Source organism: Pocillopora damicornis, chromosome 4, assembly GCF_964200805.1.
Source record: "Pocillopora damicornis chromosome 4, jaPocDami1.2, whole genome shotgun sequence".
NCBI classification, from domain to species: Eukaryota; Metazoa; Cnidaria; class Anthozoa; order Scleractinia; family Pocilloporidae; genus Pocillopora; species Pocillopora damicornis.
The window spans coordinates 24,302,155-24,315,916 of NC_142673.1; the positions used below are offsets into that span (position 1 = coordinate 24,302,155).

Consider the following 13,762-nt stretch of genomic DNA (forward strand, 5'->3'; position numbering starts at 1 on the left):
ACCCCATTTTACCTCTTTTTTTCATAACAAATTGCTATTGTCCAGGTGATAATCCATGTGATGGTAGTTGCAGTCATCTTTGTCTGGTAAAGCCCGGAGGTTACAAGTGCGCATGTTCTGATGAGGATAGAAACACACCCTGCAGTGAGAGCGAACAAGCTAATAGTAAGTAGTTTAGCCAGGAACAGAAAAATGTCCTCATTAATTTCAATTTTTGTTGTTTTGCGGCCAATGCTCCCGCAAAAAACGATTTACACGGGACATTTTTGGCTTATGATCATCGCAGGAATCAACGAAAACAAACGAAATGCATTCACTTTTTTTTGCCTTAAAATGATCCAACGATTTACGAACATTTTTCTTCCCTTTGCTTACCTTTATATTCTTAATACTTAACTCAGGATAGCTAATGAGATTCTTTTCTTCTTCTTTCAAGATCTTTACGGTTGTGAAAGTGACAACAGTCTTTATTTTATCGACCGGCACAACATTAAATGCATTGACCTGAAATCCGTTAACTCAACCTACGTCAGTGTTAAGACAGTAAGGTCAGACCTTATTCAGGGCGGCGCAATCGACATACACTATCGAGGAAGGATGATTTATTGGAGTGACAACTCTCTTTGGACGTTAAATCGAATGAGTCTAACTTCTGGTGAAAAGGAGGTAATCACGCTCCTCTTAATGCTGAATGTGTTGAAGAGAATAAAAATTGGTAAACCAAACATAACACACGAAACGTATAAAATTATTACCTAATCCTTGAAAAAAATGTTTGATACTAGAACGTAGAATAGGCTATTAGTCTTTAAAGACGAGCAGGCAGAAAGCATTTGCTGTGATAACTTTGAAAACAGTACTTTAGGATCAAAATCTACGATACTCTATACGAGAGTTAATTCAAAAATTATCTCGGTTAATATGTCCTACCCAGCTCCGTAAACGTCTCATGGTCTGTTTACTCATTTTTTTTTTTAAACTAATATGACACTAAAAGGTCATCATAAGAGACAATTTGGGACAGATAGATGGATTGGCTGTTGAATGGGAAAGTGGTCTCCTTTACTGGACTGATTTCATCTACGAGAGGATTGAAGTGGCGAAGCTTGACGGAAGCTCTAGAAGGACATTGCTATCGGATGGAATTTTCAGCCCTCGAGGAATAGCTGTCGATCCAAAGAATGGGTAAGCTACAGTTGTTTGCATAATGACTGATTTTAGGTATACCGAGCTATAGTTCTGGCTTCTGTGCCGTGAGCGTCGGCCTTGACACAATATATGTACACAGTTTAAGTGTGATTAATTTTATCAGAAAAAAATAATAACAAAAATTGGTTGCACCAGGCCAGTCGATTCAACCATGTTTATCTTATCGTGCGTTAAGCCCGCTAGTAAAACGGTTTGTGTACTAGACTCTGGATTGGAAATGTCGAGTCAGGGCCATGACCGGATCAAACCAACATTCCAAATTTCAACTCAACTTGGAAACAGTGGAAAAGAAGTGCCACCTCATGGAATATACACTGCTAAGTTCCATTGTTATTATTATCATTATTATTATTACCATTACTATTATTATTACTTGATGCGTTCTAACTCGATGGCCAGAAAAAGCTGACTTTAGTCTGCAATTGAACGGTAATTAGCAGCATTCTTTCTGATAAAAGAGGCAACACATTGTATGCTGTGATCAATGGACTTAGCAAAAACTGTAACATTGACTCAGGCTGAGGGTGGTCAGGATACATGGCTTAGCATGACCTGATCAATTCACCGTCATTAAGAAATAAGCAAAAGCAAAAGCTTGGGTGTTGTAGAGTTAAAAATGTATCAACCTAACTGAAAAGTGGAACATCATTTCAGTTCGATCGATCAGGATTTCATAGAACGAAAATTGCATCGGTATGTTTTATCTTCTTCAAGGTTCTTATTCTGGACAGATTCAGGACTTTTTGATAATCCAAGAATTGAACGGTTGGATCTAACGGGTGAAAATCCAACAGTCATAGTTGACTTTTCCTGGTATCAGAGTTATCCTATGAGTGTGATAGTTGACTACGAAACTGAGACCATCCACTGGATAGACAGATACTTTCACGAATTTCAGCAAGCCGACATGGACGGGAATAACGTAGTCTACAATGCATACATCGGACAGAACATAAGCCCAACAGATCTCGCTTTGCTTGGCGACTCTATTTATTGGGCGGACAGGAATAGTCACAGCGTTGAGTTTTTGAACAAGACTCAGAAACTAGGCATGCATTATAACCTCGGACACCTCACTGATGAGTACCCCACGGGTGTTGTGGTGTCAGACAAATCGAGACAACCTGTTGGTAAGTAGTTCTCTTAAATAGAATATTGTTGACAGTCCATCAAATACTTTCGCTCGTAAACGATTGGTTAAAACAGGTCACATGACCAAATATGCTCCAGCCAAACTTTGGAAATATCTGTCCACACACCCATATTTCTGTTTAACAATTATTCCACGAGCGAGCGTTGGATATGAGATGATTGTTAGCCTAGCTGGCTATATCCAACAAGCGCTCGTGGAATAATTGTTTCATTAAGAACGTCCCAAAGTAAGGATGTTTTATAAGTTTTTTTTTAGCTTTGTTTTAACTTTGAGCTGACGCATACACTTACCATATTTGTGGAGCATGGTATAATCGCTCATAACCCATGATGGTTAAGCCAATGAAAGTTCTTGAACTGCATTATCCAATGATCCAGTTTTTATCAAATTCTACTTTCAAATTTTACGTTTCATCTATTTTTTTTCTGCTTTCCACGCTTTCTTTTTATATCAGAGCTATTTTTGTCCTCTTAATCATAATTTTATTCCCAATGCTGGTGTAAGATATTTAAAAGCAAGGTCATATTGAATCAAGGCAATTTTTCTCAAGAAAATAGAATGAATCGCCGTTAATTTATATAAATCCTTTTTTTCTTTTTACATTGAATGTCTGAAAACCATTGCGCTGCGTCTTGACTTCGCATAATTTCACACGTAGCTGGGGTGAGGACATAAAAAAGCAGCTTTTTCTCTATGGTCCGAGCTCATCAGAGAAGTCAATCGTCATTTTCTCGCAAACGAGCACGGTGACCTATCATTTTTTTCCCTCTTCATTGGAATTGAGCAATGACTTTCTTTCAGAAACACGATCTAGCAAGTACTCGAAAATATGCTTGTCATGATTTGATAAGAATTAGGGGATACTACTGCTTCTTAAAATACAAGGGCAACCCCATTTTATTTTCAAATTTTCGCTTTTATAACATAAACAACTAATAGGTAGGGTTTGACAAAGATCTCAGTCCAGGTTCTATTTATGAGGCTCCATATTAAGGGAAGTACGACTCTGATATCAACATAAAACGAGTTATAAATTTTATAACTAACAAAACTTCTTTTCTTTGCAGCACCCAAATCTCCGTGTCGTATTCATAACGGTGGATGCAGCCATCTCTGCTTAGTGGCTCCCGGCGGGTTCACCAAGTGCGCATGTCCATCTGGTGTGAAATTAGAAGACGACAATATGACTTGCAGTGACGGTAATATTTACTAGTAAATAAATATTAAGTAAATGGTGGAGAGGCCAGTACATTATTTTCTCGATGCCATACCATCACTTCCCCCCCCCCTCCACCTGTTATAAATTTGATATTTTTTCTTTCTTTATTTTTTCACAACATGGTGACGCTAGGTAAGCGCAGACAGAAGCTATTTCAGTTGCAAACCCTCTCTTCTTTCTCACTTATTTAGCATTATGTAGCCTTTTGATTTGCCAATTTTTTGTATTCTCTTTGTCTTTTTAGAAGTTATACCAGCGCCACCTCCACTGCCTGTGCCAGGTAGGCATTTAAGCATTCATTTTTGGTCATTTCTGAGACTGGAATGCTTCGGGAACGTGCAGGCTTGGAAATTAGCATCGAATTTCAACTGGCATCATCCGTGATTCTATACCGTAAACATGGAGAGTGGGGAGGGTGTGACGATTCTCTTTCTAATCGTTCTGCCTTGATCGCATGGCATATAAGCATATAACTCTTGGACTGTCATCTGAAATGTTGCATTAAACCTGAACTTGTCTGACGAACTCTCAGAGCAGACCAGACAGTATGAAAATAGCTCAAATAAATATAATCTGAGTTTCAAAGTTTCCTTTCTCTGCAGTATCTTGTATTCTATAATTTGTCTTATGTTTTTTGACAGTTGTGAAAGTACGTCTTAGGGGCTCCAACTCCCCTGACGAAGGTCGTGTTGAGGTGTATCATCAAGGAAGATGGGGAACAGTCTGCGATGATCATTGGGGCATAAGTGAGGCTACAGTTGTCTGTAAAATGTTGAACTTCTCGGGAGCCAACCGTGTGGAATCCTTCGGACCAGGGAACTCTTCGTTTCCCATTTTAATGGATAATGTTAAGTGCCGCGGTGATGAGCACACCATTGCGGCTTGTCAGCACGATGGCTGGGAGATGCATAATTGCTTCCATAGCGAAGACGCAGGAGTTGTATGCAGAAATGACTCTGTTCCTTCTCCTGAAGGTAAACACAGTTTGTACACCTTTGGCACGAGTATATCTCAACAACAGAGCTTAGTCGTGGTTCTATTTTAAATGATGTATGGTATTGTTTTCTTGAGTATGAAATAGCATTGAGAGTAATGGTATGGTTGAGTATACACCATCTCCTGCGAAATTGAGTTTGTTACTACTGGGTATTTGCTTCAAGCTTTTTGGTCCCGATTTCTGCCTGTCAGCTTTCTGCCTAACACTTTAATGAAACATTAGGCCAAGGATTCGGTTTGTGAGTTTTTTACTTTCATGATAATCTCTATGAACGTTTAAGATTCTTTTATTCATAATTCTGAATTATATGGTCGGGACTTTGCCATACGGGCCGTTTCCACAGAGTAGGTTATAGTTCGAGTCGTGTATTTTTGTTCTCGACACCAGGAAAAATCAAATTTTACAAGTCTAGTTCGAGTGCAGTACAACAAGCTACAGACTAACATCGCTTGCTTGAGTGGCACCGAGGAATATTGGCCCTACTACCCCGACCTCGAACCAAAATTCCCTAGTAATACGGCCCTCGAGCTTGGTCATTAACAAGCCATCGATAAGGTTTTCTCTTGGAGACTGGAAAATGGATTAAAATAACATTAGTGTGTTTTATTTAGAATTTTACAGCTAATCTGTTCTGCTTTATGCTTTTCATATTAAAGGCCCAACACTTTCTCCCGGACCACATCCGGGTGAGTTTATTATGATTTTAGTCAATCGTCTTATTTTTTTACATATCACAAATATCAGAAGCGTTGTATTGACGAGACCACAATAAATTACTAAGGATTTTTTGCCTACTCTTGACCCAGAATTAAAGGTTCGCTTAAGATCTGGAATCACGTCAAATCAAGGAAGAGTGGAACTCTTCCTTAACGGTACGTGGGGAACCATATGCGATGACGATTGGGGAATCGAGGAAGCAAACGTCATTTGCCGTATGCTGGGGTATACTGAAGGTGCTTGGAGTACACACTGCTGCGGTTGGTACGATGGATATAGTACACCAGACAAGATTTGGCTAGATGATGTGCATTGTGTTGGCGACGAAGAAAGCATTGCAGGATGCCGCCATGGTGGGTGGGGAAGTCAGAACTGCCTCCACTTTGATGACGTTGGTGTAGTCTGCAAATACACTCCATTGCCAAGGCAAGGTAAGCCAGAAGATGGTAAAATTAAATATTAGAAAACAGAAATTTGAAAATTCCGCCAAATGGCAGTGTGGAAATTTTCTTCTTTTTAATGACGTAGTGGCTAAACTAGTCGGTCGCAAAAAAAACTTCAAAGATGACTGAAAGTAAAGTCCGTTCCGTTTTGCGTAACGACAGAACCTTTTATGAGAAAAAAAGAAAAGTTTACCGGCCTTACCACGAGAACAAGTCATTATTCCACGCAGCATGACAGATGACTTTAGTCTGAAACTCCCCACGAGAAATTAAAAGATAACAAAAGCAAAATTGCTTTTCATATTTTGAGACTCAATTTACAAAACTCTCTTACAGCTAATGATGTAACGATGAACTCTGTTTATGCACATTATTTACCCTGTAAATTCGCTTTAAAGACTTTTACAAGAAAAGAACCCTTTCCATCATTGTAACATCCACTAAATTAATGTTTTTTTCCTCAGGTCAAATACTGAGACTGGCTGACGGAATACGTGAGGGTGAGGGAAGAGTGGAGATATTTCATGATGGCCACTGGGGAACTATTTGTGACGATTCCTGGGATAAAAAGGATGCAGACGTTGTTTGTCGTGAACTTGGTTATCGGGAGGCTTTGAGTGCTCCCACGGACGCTTTTTTTGGTGAAGGAAATGGTCACATCTGGTTGGCAGATGTGGAATGTTTAGGTAATGAAAGTTTAATCGAGGATTGTCAGCACAAAGGATGGAATGTAATCGGCTACTGCTTTCACGAGGAAGATGCATCGGTCATATGCACGAACGATACTCGAAGTCCAGGTAAGAATTTTATTCTTAAAGCTCGGCTGCGTCAAAAGTTAGACAGTAGTAGGCGCGAAGTGGCTGTCTGCTAGTCGAGCATTGACTTTTTGGGATCAAAGCATGAGACTAAACATCTATAGTGACACATATTTCAGTATTTGATAAAGTACATAGTACCATAAAACTTTCATATCCGTCATAGGAATTTTGAGATTCCAAAGAGTAACTTAACTGTTCGAAAATTGACTAAAAAGCTAATTAATCTGCTCCTCGGCCAGGGAGCCAGAGCTAATCCCATTTTCCTAGTCACGAAGTCAGAAGAAATTATTCTCTCTCCCTGCGTGAGATGATGAGTAATTGCAGGTTACATCTCCTTTCTCGAGTGGTTTCACTAGGTTAAAAGTTGTCTCACAGACACATATTTTTCATTTATATGCACTTCCACAGATGCAGATGATTTCTTGCTATTTTGCGATGACAATCGCAAACTCTGCCATTTTCAGCCTCTGCCTCCGCCCAATTCTTCTGCACAGCCGATTCCTTTAAGGATTACACTCGACTCTAAGCCAATCGCAGTAGCCTACGATTTCAAAGAGGAACAGATGTATTGGACAGATTACTATGGAGAAATTAGAAGAGCTTCCATACATAATGGCACGGATGAAGTAGTTCTCAGAGACTATTTCCTAACGGGTGTACAAATAGACACTGTTGGAAGGAACATCTACTTTGCTGACTTTTACGCCGATAATATTAGAGTTGCCTCTCTTGACGGAACCTATCAAGCGGTTCTAATTGACGTAGAGTTTCCTCAAGGGATCGTCTTAGACATTGAATCAAGGTAAGCTTCACCGAATTAGGTGTGAAAGAGTCTTTATGCTTATCCGCGGTATATACTTTTGAGAGAGAAAGTTGATGGGGTGATGGAATCGAATTACGACGAACGGTTAAAATTTTAGTCATTATAAGAATAACGGTTAATATGGTTCAATTGTTGTCACCAGAAGTTTTTATTACAGATACTTTTCTCAAAATAATCCACTTTGCATCAAGAAAGACTTGATGAAATCTCTAGGCAAGAGTGATATCTCTTAAGACATGAAGTGGTGCTATTGTATTGAAATATTCCTCGATAAGTGTTCAAAATCCAATTTTGTTAGGTATTTTGAATTTTTTTACCATTACTTTGTTATGATTTCGCGACTCACCTGTCGCGAAATCACAAAAAAAATCAAGAAAGATTTTAATTTTAACTTTCTGCATTCAATTACATCTTCCTGCGCTGTTTGGGATTAATTGGCGTGTTCTCAATCAATGAGCCAACTGAAATTTTTTTATGTATATTATTGACTCTGAAATAATGCGTGTGATTTCGAAATCGAACGAGTGCGCAACGCGAGTTTGATTTGAAATCACAAGTATTCTATCTGACCAAAATTGCTCAACACGCAGTTTGATCATCACGTTATAACAGTCATTTTAAAATCGCAAGATTTAGCCACTTAAAGAAAGGATTTTTCAGTCTGTATGAAAAAAATGTTTTGATCCAGTACTGAGCTGATTTTGTACAAATGTGCAAAAGTTGTCATTCATATTCCTGCAATTCGATTTGTTACTTTAAACAGTCTTAAAAGTCATGTGTTTTTTGTAACGCTTTCTTATTGGCTGGAGTAAAAATGGTGCGATTCTTGAATAAATCGCACCGACGAAAGCCAATCAAATTTCAAGGATCGCCAGCGATTTATAAATAGAAAAAATAATTTTATTTAAATATTTCATATACTTCACATTGCTATTGTTTTATTTTGATTTGATTTGTCTCGAACAGGTACATATATTATGTATCGCATGGATTAATCAATACGACAATTCATCGAGCCGATATGGATGGAGAAAACCAGATGCTTATCGAAACTATGCCCTTCATTCTAAGTTATACATACATTAACTTAGCACTGGATAAACCTAACAAGCGCTTGTACTTTTCTGACCAAACCCATGACTTCATACGCTACATCAATCTGGACAATAAAGAGGTCCGCACATTTATTTCCGGAAATCTCCATCACCCTAGAGGACTGACACTAATAAACAATACGCTGTACTGGACTTCTTCGGGTGACGGAAAGTTTACTGGTGCCGTATTCAAAGCAAATATTACAGACAACCCAGTTGCTCAAGAGATGATTGCTGATCTGGGGAATCCGTCGGCGATATATGCACACAACTCTATGATAACTCCTGGTAATTATATCATATCATCGTAAGACTAGGTAGCTGAACGACCTCAAAACCATAAGTCAGAATTTGAATCTTAAGTCGTAGAAGTGCAGGTATTCGCTAAAATCGCACACCATTCTGTTTAGTTGTCTGAATTTCTTATTATTTGACTTTTTAAACTACTAACATCTCGATCTTGAAAGGTTACACGACTGACAAAGAACAGAATTTTGATACCGCTATCCTCCAGGACTTCCGTGAAACAGGCTGGGTCTCTCATAAAAGAATTAAAAAGACCCAATATTAGAAACGATGGGTTATCGGAAATCTCTGTTGCTGATGTTCTTAACGAAAAAAGCACTTGATATTTGATCACGTGTGAGGTAAATTCTAGGAATTAAAACCAAATGAACTTCTAATCATGGACTAGCTCAACTGCCCCCTCTTGAAGTTACGGCGTGAAAATAAAAACTAAGCCAATTAATTTTGTGGAGAGGTGCATTAACTTTCGTAATATACTGTTGTAGAAAAACAAAAAAATAATCAGTTGGCCAGTAGATGTCGCGCTTGTTTGAAGAAATTACCAACACTTCCTTGCAAAATCCCGTCTCAGCCGAGTTGCTTTTGAGTTTTAAATTTTTTGATACTTGATTAACAGAACTAGAATTGAAAGAGGACTCGTACAATAATTTAACAAGCTAAAGTTAGTGGCGCCTCGAGCAACTCATACGCTTGTCTCGTGCTATCTAAACTTCCTGCGTGCACCCATAACTCGATATGCGCACGCTAAGCAAGAACCAATAATTTATTAAACTTTTCTTTTACAGATGAAGCACTATGTCAGAATAACGGTGGATGTGAACAGCTCTGCTTAGTGACTCCAAATGACCAGAAGTGTAGGTGTAGGTCTGGAATGGTACTAAAAGAAGATGGAAAAACCTGTAGGTTTATTTGTGTATTGTGTTTAGTTTATGACTTGTAAAAGACACCATATCTTTCCTGCTTTTTTCATATTTCATGGTCATGTACAATTAGTGAAGGTTTCCAGGTGTGGTTTTAGGCGACAAATCTAAGACGTCATCATGACGTGATTTTCAAGGCAACCAGGCTTCATCAACCTTGGTTCCATTGCAAGGAACTGAACAACCCTCTGACTTAAACGCCGCCCTCGTCTTACAATGATTACACATAACCCAACATCTATAAGAGTGAGTGCTTTTGTTAATTTTGAATGCTACGCCATGACATGATGGCCAGATCCAGATTTCCATCTTCACTGATAAGTGACTGGAACAAGTGGCTTCATACAAGTCTACATTCTATCGTGTGTTTTCTCCCTTTGATAAACTAATTTATGCCTCCTTTTACCTCTAGGTACTCTTGGTGACGTCATATTTGTTGCTGATATCGGTTCCCAGAAGATTTCTTACTCTGAGCTGACTAGGGATATTCTGACTCCTTTACCAATTTCTAATGTACAAAATCCCACTAGAGTAGCTTTTGATCCATTCGAAGACCGTATCTATTGGACTGAACCCTCCCTGGGCAAGATCGCTCGATCCAAATTTAATGGGGAGATGTACGAAGTAATACGTAATAACGGTTCACCAACGGCAATTGGTTTGGATCTTGTGGGACGAAATGTGTTTTGGATAAACAGTGACGAAGGTACTATCGAAGTCTCGAATCTCAACGGTGATAACTGGAAAGTGCTGATTTCTGACCCGAAACCGTCACCGCAGGACATTGTTTTGGATACGACTCGAGGGTAGGTTAAACTTTCATTGTCGCAGTTACAGTGTACAATCAAACCTGTATTGAGCGGCACCGTACTAACGAGTCACCCTGTATTAAGCGATCGGTCAAAGTCTCGAATTTTTTCCCTTTTAGCACTGCAATTTTTCACCTCTGTTAAGCGATCGTGGTCACCTTTATTTCTCAACGACCTGTTTGTATCGTCTTCCACCCATTTTGAACGGTGACTCAGAGTTGAACCACTCAAATAAAATTAAAACAGTTTCTAAAGTCAAATTTATGGCATCATAAAATCAATGTTAGTACTTTGAGTTCAAGTGTTCTCAACGCACTTCGGATTACTATTATTCTTAGAACTGTTAAGACAGAATGCATTTTTTTTATCGCGTTTGACTCCTATTATGCGAAACCTGTATTTAGCGGTCACCTCTTCATTTCCCATGGATGACCGCATAATGCAAGTTCGTCTGTAACTAACAAAATAATTTTGGAGAGTGATGTAACGAATGTCAATGGATTATTTCAGTCTTAGCTTTTGTTTAATGCGTCAATATAAACGTAAATTAGTTCAGAACAATGCAAATTTTTGAGCAATATTTAGTTCAATGGGTTTAGTAGGCTGAAATGTATCGAGAAGAATAAAACAGACGGAGTTTATTTTTAACGCATTGTATATCGATGCTGAATGACATAAATGTCAGGAAACTACAGAGATAGGCCATGGTATTGCCATCGTTTACATACATATCTCTGTATGGTTGCACGTTAAACTGAGGCTGGCTTTATTGATCGGATTGATGACTCGAATCTAAGTGTAAAGAAAAGGTACTATAATTCGGCTCCTACTTTGTATATCCATCGTTCTTTGTCGTTTCGCCATCGAAGATATGAAATTTGAATTTTGCAAAGAGGCACAACAATTGATTTCGTGCTCTTGATCTGCAATAAAGTAAATTTAACTTCGAATTTTTAAAATCAGCTCAAGCCAGAAATAACAGGAAGGCTTCAGGAAAAAACTCTTTTCCTTATCTTGAAGAATGTTTCTTTTTCAGGTACATGTACTGGTCGGCTCTAGGTTTTATTGAAAGCGCGCACCTAGATGGATCAAACAGAGCAACAATTGCACTGGGAAATACCTCCTTCGATAGACCTTTTGATGCCTTGTATATCACCCTCGACGTTCCATTTAACCGCATATACTTTGTGAGCTACGACGAGTCCGCCATCTTCTACATCGATCTCGATTCCGGAAACAACTCTATCCATACGGTTCTTCAAAATATCTTCTTGTTCTTCCAACCACATGGAATTGCTGTCGATGACCAATACTTATATTGGGGTGAAACTTTCTGGTATGCAATGGTTCTGCGAGTCAACAAGACCAACTATGCTGATGTTTCAGTTGAGGTTTCTGGGCTGCATGGACAAAGGGGAATTGCAGTCAAAAAAGGTCGTTATGAACAAGAAAGTGAGTATTTCTTATGACAGTATCATGATATCACGAAGCCGTATAAATTTTTTTTAGGGGCCATTCGTTTCCCTCCTAATTAACTTTGGCACAAAGCGAGAATAAATTCGACTATCTTATCACATTTTTTTTTACTCTCATCTCATTCGTCTTTTGTGGATACCTTCCAAGTTCGTCTAAAAATTTTTTGAAGCACTTGAACAACCATTGTCTGAATAGACCTCTAACTGCGGTTTTCAGTCTCTTAGGTTTAATTTATTTCTTTTTTAGCAATTCATCCATGTAGTAAAAACAGCTGCACGCACCTCTGCTTCAAAATTCCATCTGGATACAAATGTGATTGCCCGAATATCACAAGCGATGGACAGAATTGCTCACCGTCAGTTGTGGTTTGGCCGCCGCCTACGACGACCACAGCACCAACGACCACAGCACCCCCCACAACGCCTATTGACTACTGTGCCAGCGCACCTTGTATGAACGGAGCCACGTGCAAATCTGAACCTGCAGTCAATAAAAAGTTCCATTGCCGCTGTGTGGGGTACTTTGGGGGTCCAACTTGCTCGGTTGATATAGGTGAGTCAGAATCTGTGTAATGGTGCAATTGTGTAATTGTGAAAATTCGAGACACAACCTCATATATATATTCTTCTTATAAAAAATTTAACTCTTAAAACTTCCTTAAAAGAAAAAAATTAGAGTTTCTGTTTGTTATTTATAGTTTACGTTTTTACTATCTTTGTTTGTTTATTTTTTTTTTTATCATTTTCCTTAGTTTTTCTTTTTATGTAAACCAAGCTGATGACTGACTGTTTTTCAAGTCTCTATGAACGTCTTTGCTTCATCATTTTAAAATGTGACTTAGTTTGGCCTGTCCTTGGCTTTTTGTCAAAGAAGAAGAACGAAAGAGTGAGGGAACGAAAAACGTAGGTTGTGAACTTTAGGGTAACGACTGCGTTATGAGGCTGAGTCCCACCGTTTTTAATTCGCGTCCCCACTTTTTCGCTCTTTCTGCCTACAAATAAGTAAAATGGCAGGCTAGGATAAGTTAAGAGGCGAATTCTTACTTACTTAGTCAATATTTCATTGATGCAGAAGAAGAAACGGTCCAGTTGGTACTAGCAGTGCCTTTAGCGGAGGTTAGTCAAGAATTACACTTTAGCCTGTGTTCATCCTCATAAAATACACCCCACTGGGTGTCTACGTATTTGACATGAAGTTCTCAAAATTTTCATTTCGAAAATTGATGATATGCATGAAAAAATCACGCACTTTTGATTGACTGTAAATTTGTGCATTTTTTATGTAACGCGAGTGCAAATTACAAATAGCGCGCGCGCTGTCCAAAATTTCGTCTGTCTTGACTTTCTGTAATGCCATTTTTTTGTTATGTATTGGGTAATGACATGATGTCTTGTTCCATTTGGCTTAAATTCAAAGACGACAAATTGTACGAGCTCGTAAGGTTTTTGCTGTCTTTAATAAATTTACCTGTGCTTATCAACAAGGAGCAAGGAAATTAGGGAGAAAAACCCTAAATCTCTGTCTCAGTAAATTCGAAATATCATCCCAACTGTTTATCGCAATATTTCTTCAAGTTCTTTTAACAAGCCATGTTCGGGTAAAGAAGCTGTATCGAGCTGATCAGAACACGGAAAATTTCAACTCTAATTTGCAGGTTGCTGCTTTAAAATTAAGCAAAAAGGTACCTTTAAGGTTTTCTCCCCTGTGCGTTACAAAGCAATTAATTCCCTTAATTCCTTTATTACGATAGTCCCATCACCAAGCTTGGCGTGAAACGA

The 13,762-nt window shown here is 38.6% G+C and overlaps 1 protein-coding gene across 2 annotated transcripts in view; it reads left to right on the top strand.

Moving 5' to 3' along the window:
* LOC113683439 (uncharacterized) overlaps positions 1 to 13,762 on the top strand; it is a 48,250-nt gene that overhangs the window by 30,887 nt on the left and 3,601 nt on the right. For both annotated transcript variants that reach the window (XM_089205679.1, XM_089205678.1), the window contains exons 31-47: positions 46 to 165; positions 437 to 666; positions 998 to 1,185; positions 1,924 to 2,339; positions 3,430 to 3,561; positions 3,826 to 3,861; positions 4,223 to 4,555; positions 5,235 to 5,264; positions 5,385 to 5,726; positions 6,203 to 6,535; positions 6,965 to 7,358; positions 8,346 to 8,761; positions 9,565 to 9,678; positions 10,112 to 10,505; positions 11,545 to 11,960; positions 12,231 to 12,536; positions 13,056 to 13,099. In XM_089205679.1, the coding sequence (XP_089061805.1) occupies positions 46 to 165; positions 437 to 666; positions 998 to 1,185; positions 1,924 to 2,339; positions 3,430 to 3,561; positions 3,826 to 3,861; positions 4,223 to 4,555; positions 5,235 to 5,264; positions 5,385 to 5,726; positions 6,203 to 6,535; positions 6,965 to 7,358; positions 8,346 to 8,761; positions 9,565 to 9,678; positions 10,112 to 10,505; positions 11,545 to 11,960; positions 12,231 to 12,536; positions 13,056 to 13,099 (4,244 nt within the window). The remainder of the gene's footprint in view (positions 1 to 45; positions 166 to 436; positions 667 to 997; positions 1,186 to 1,923; positions 2,340 to 3,429; positions 3,562 to 3,825; positions 3,862 to 4,222; positions 4,556 to 5,234; positions 5,265 to 5,384; positions 5,727 to 6,202; positions 6,536 to 6,964; positions 7,359 to 8,345; positions 8,762 to 9,564; positions 9,679 to 10,111; positions 10,506 to 11,544; positions 11,961 to 12,230; positions 12,537 to 13,055; positions 13,100 to 13,762) is intronic.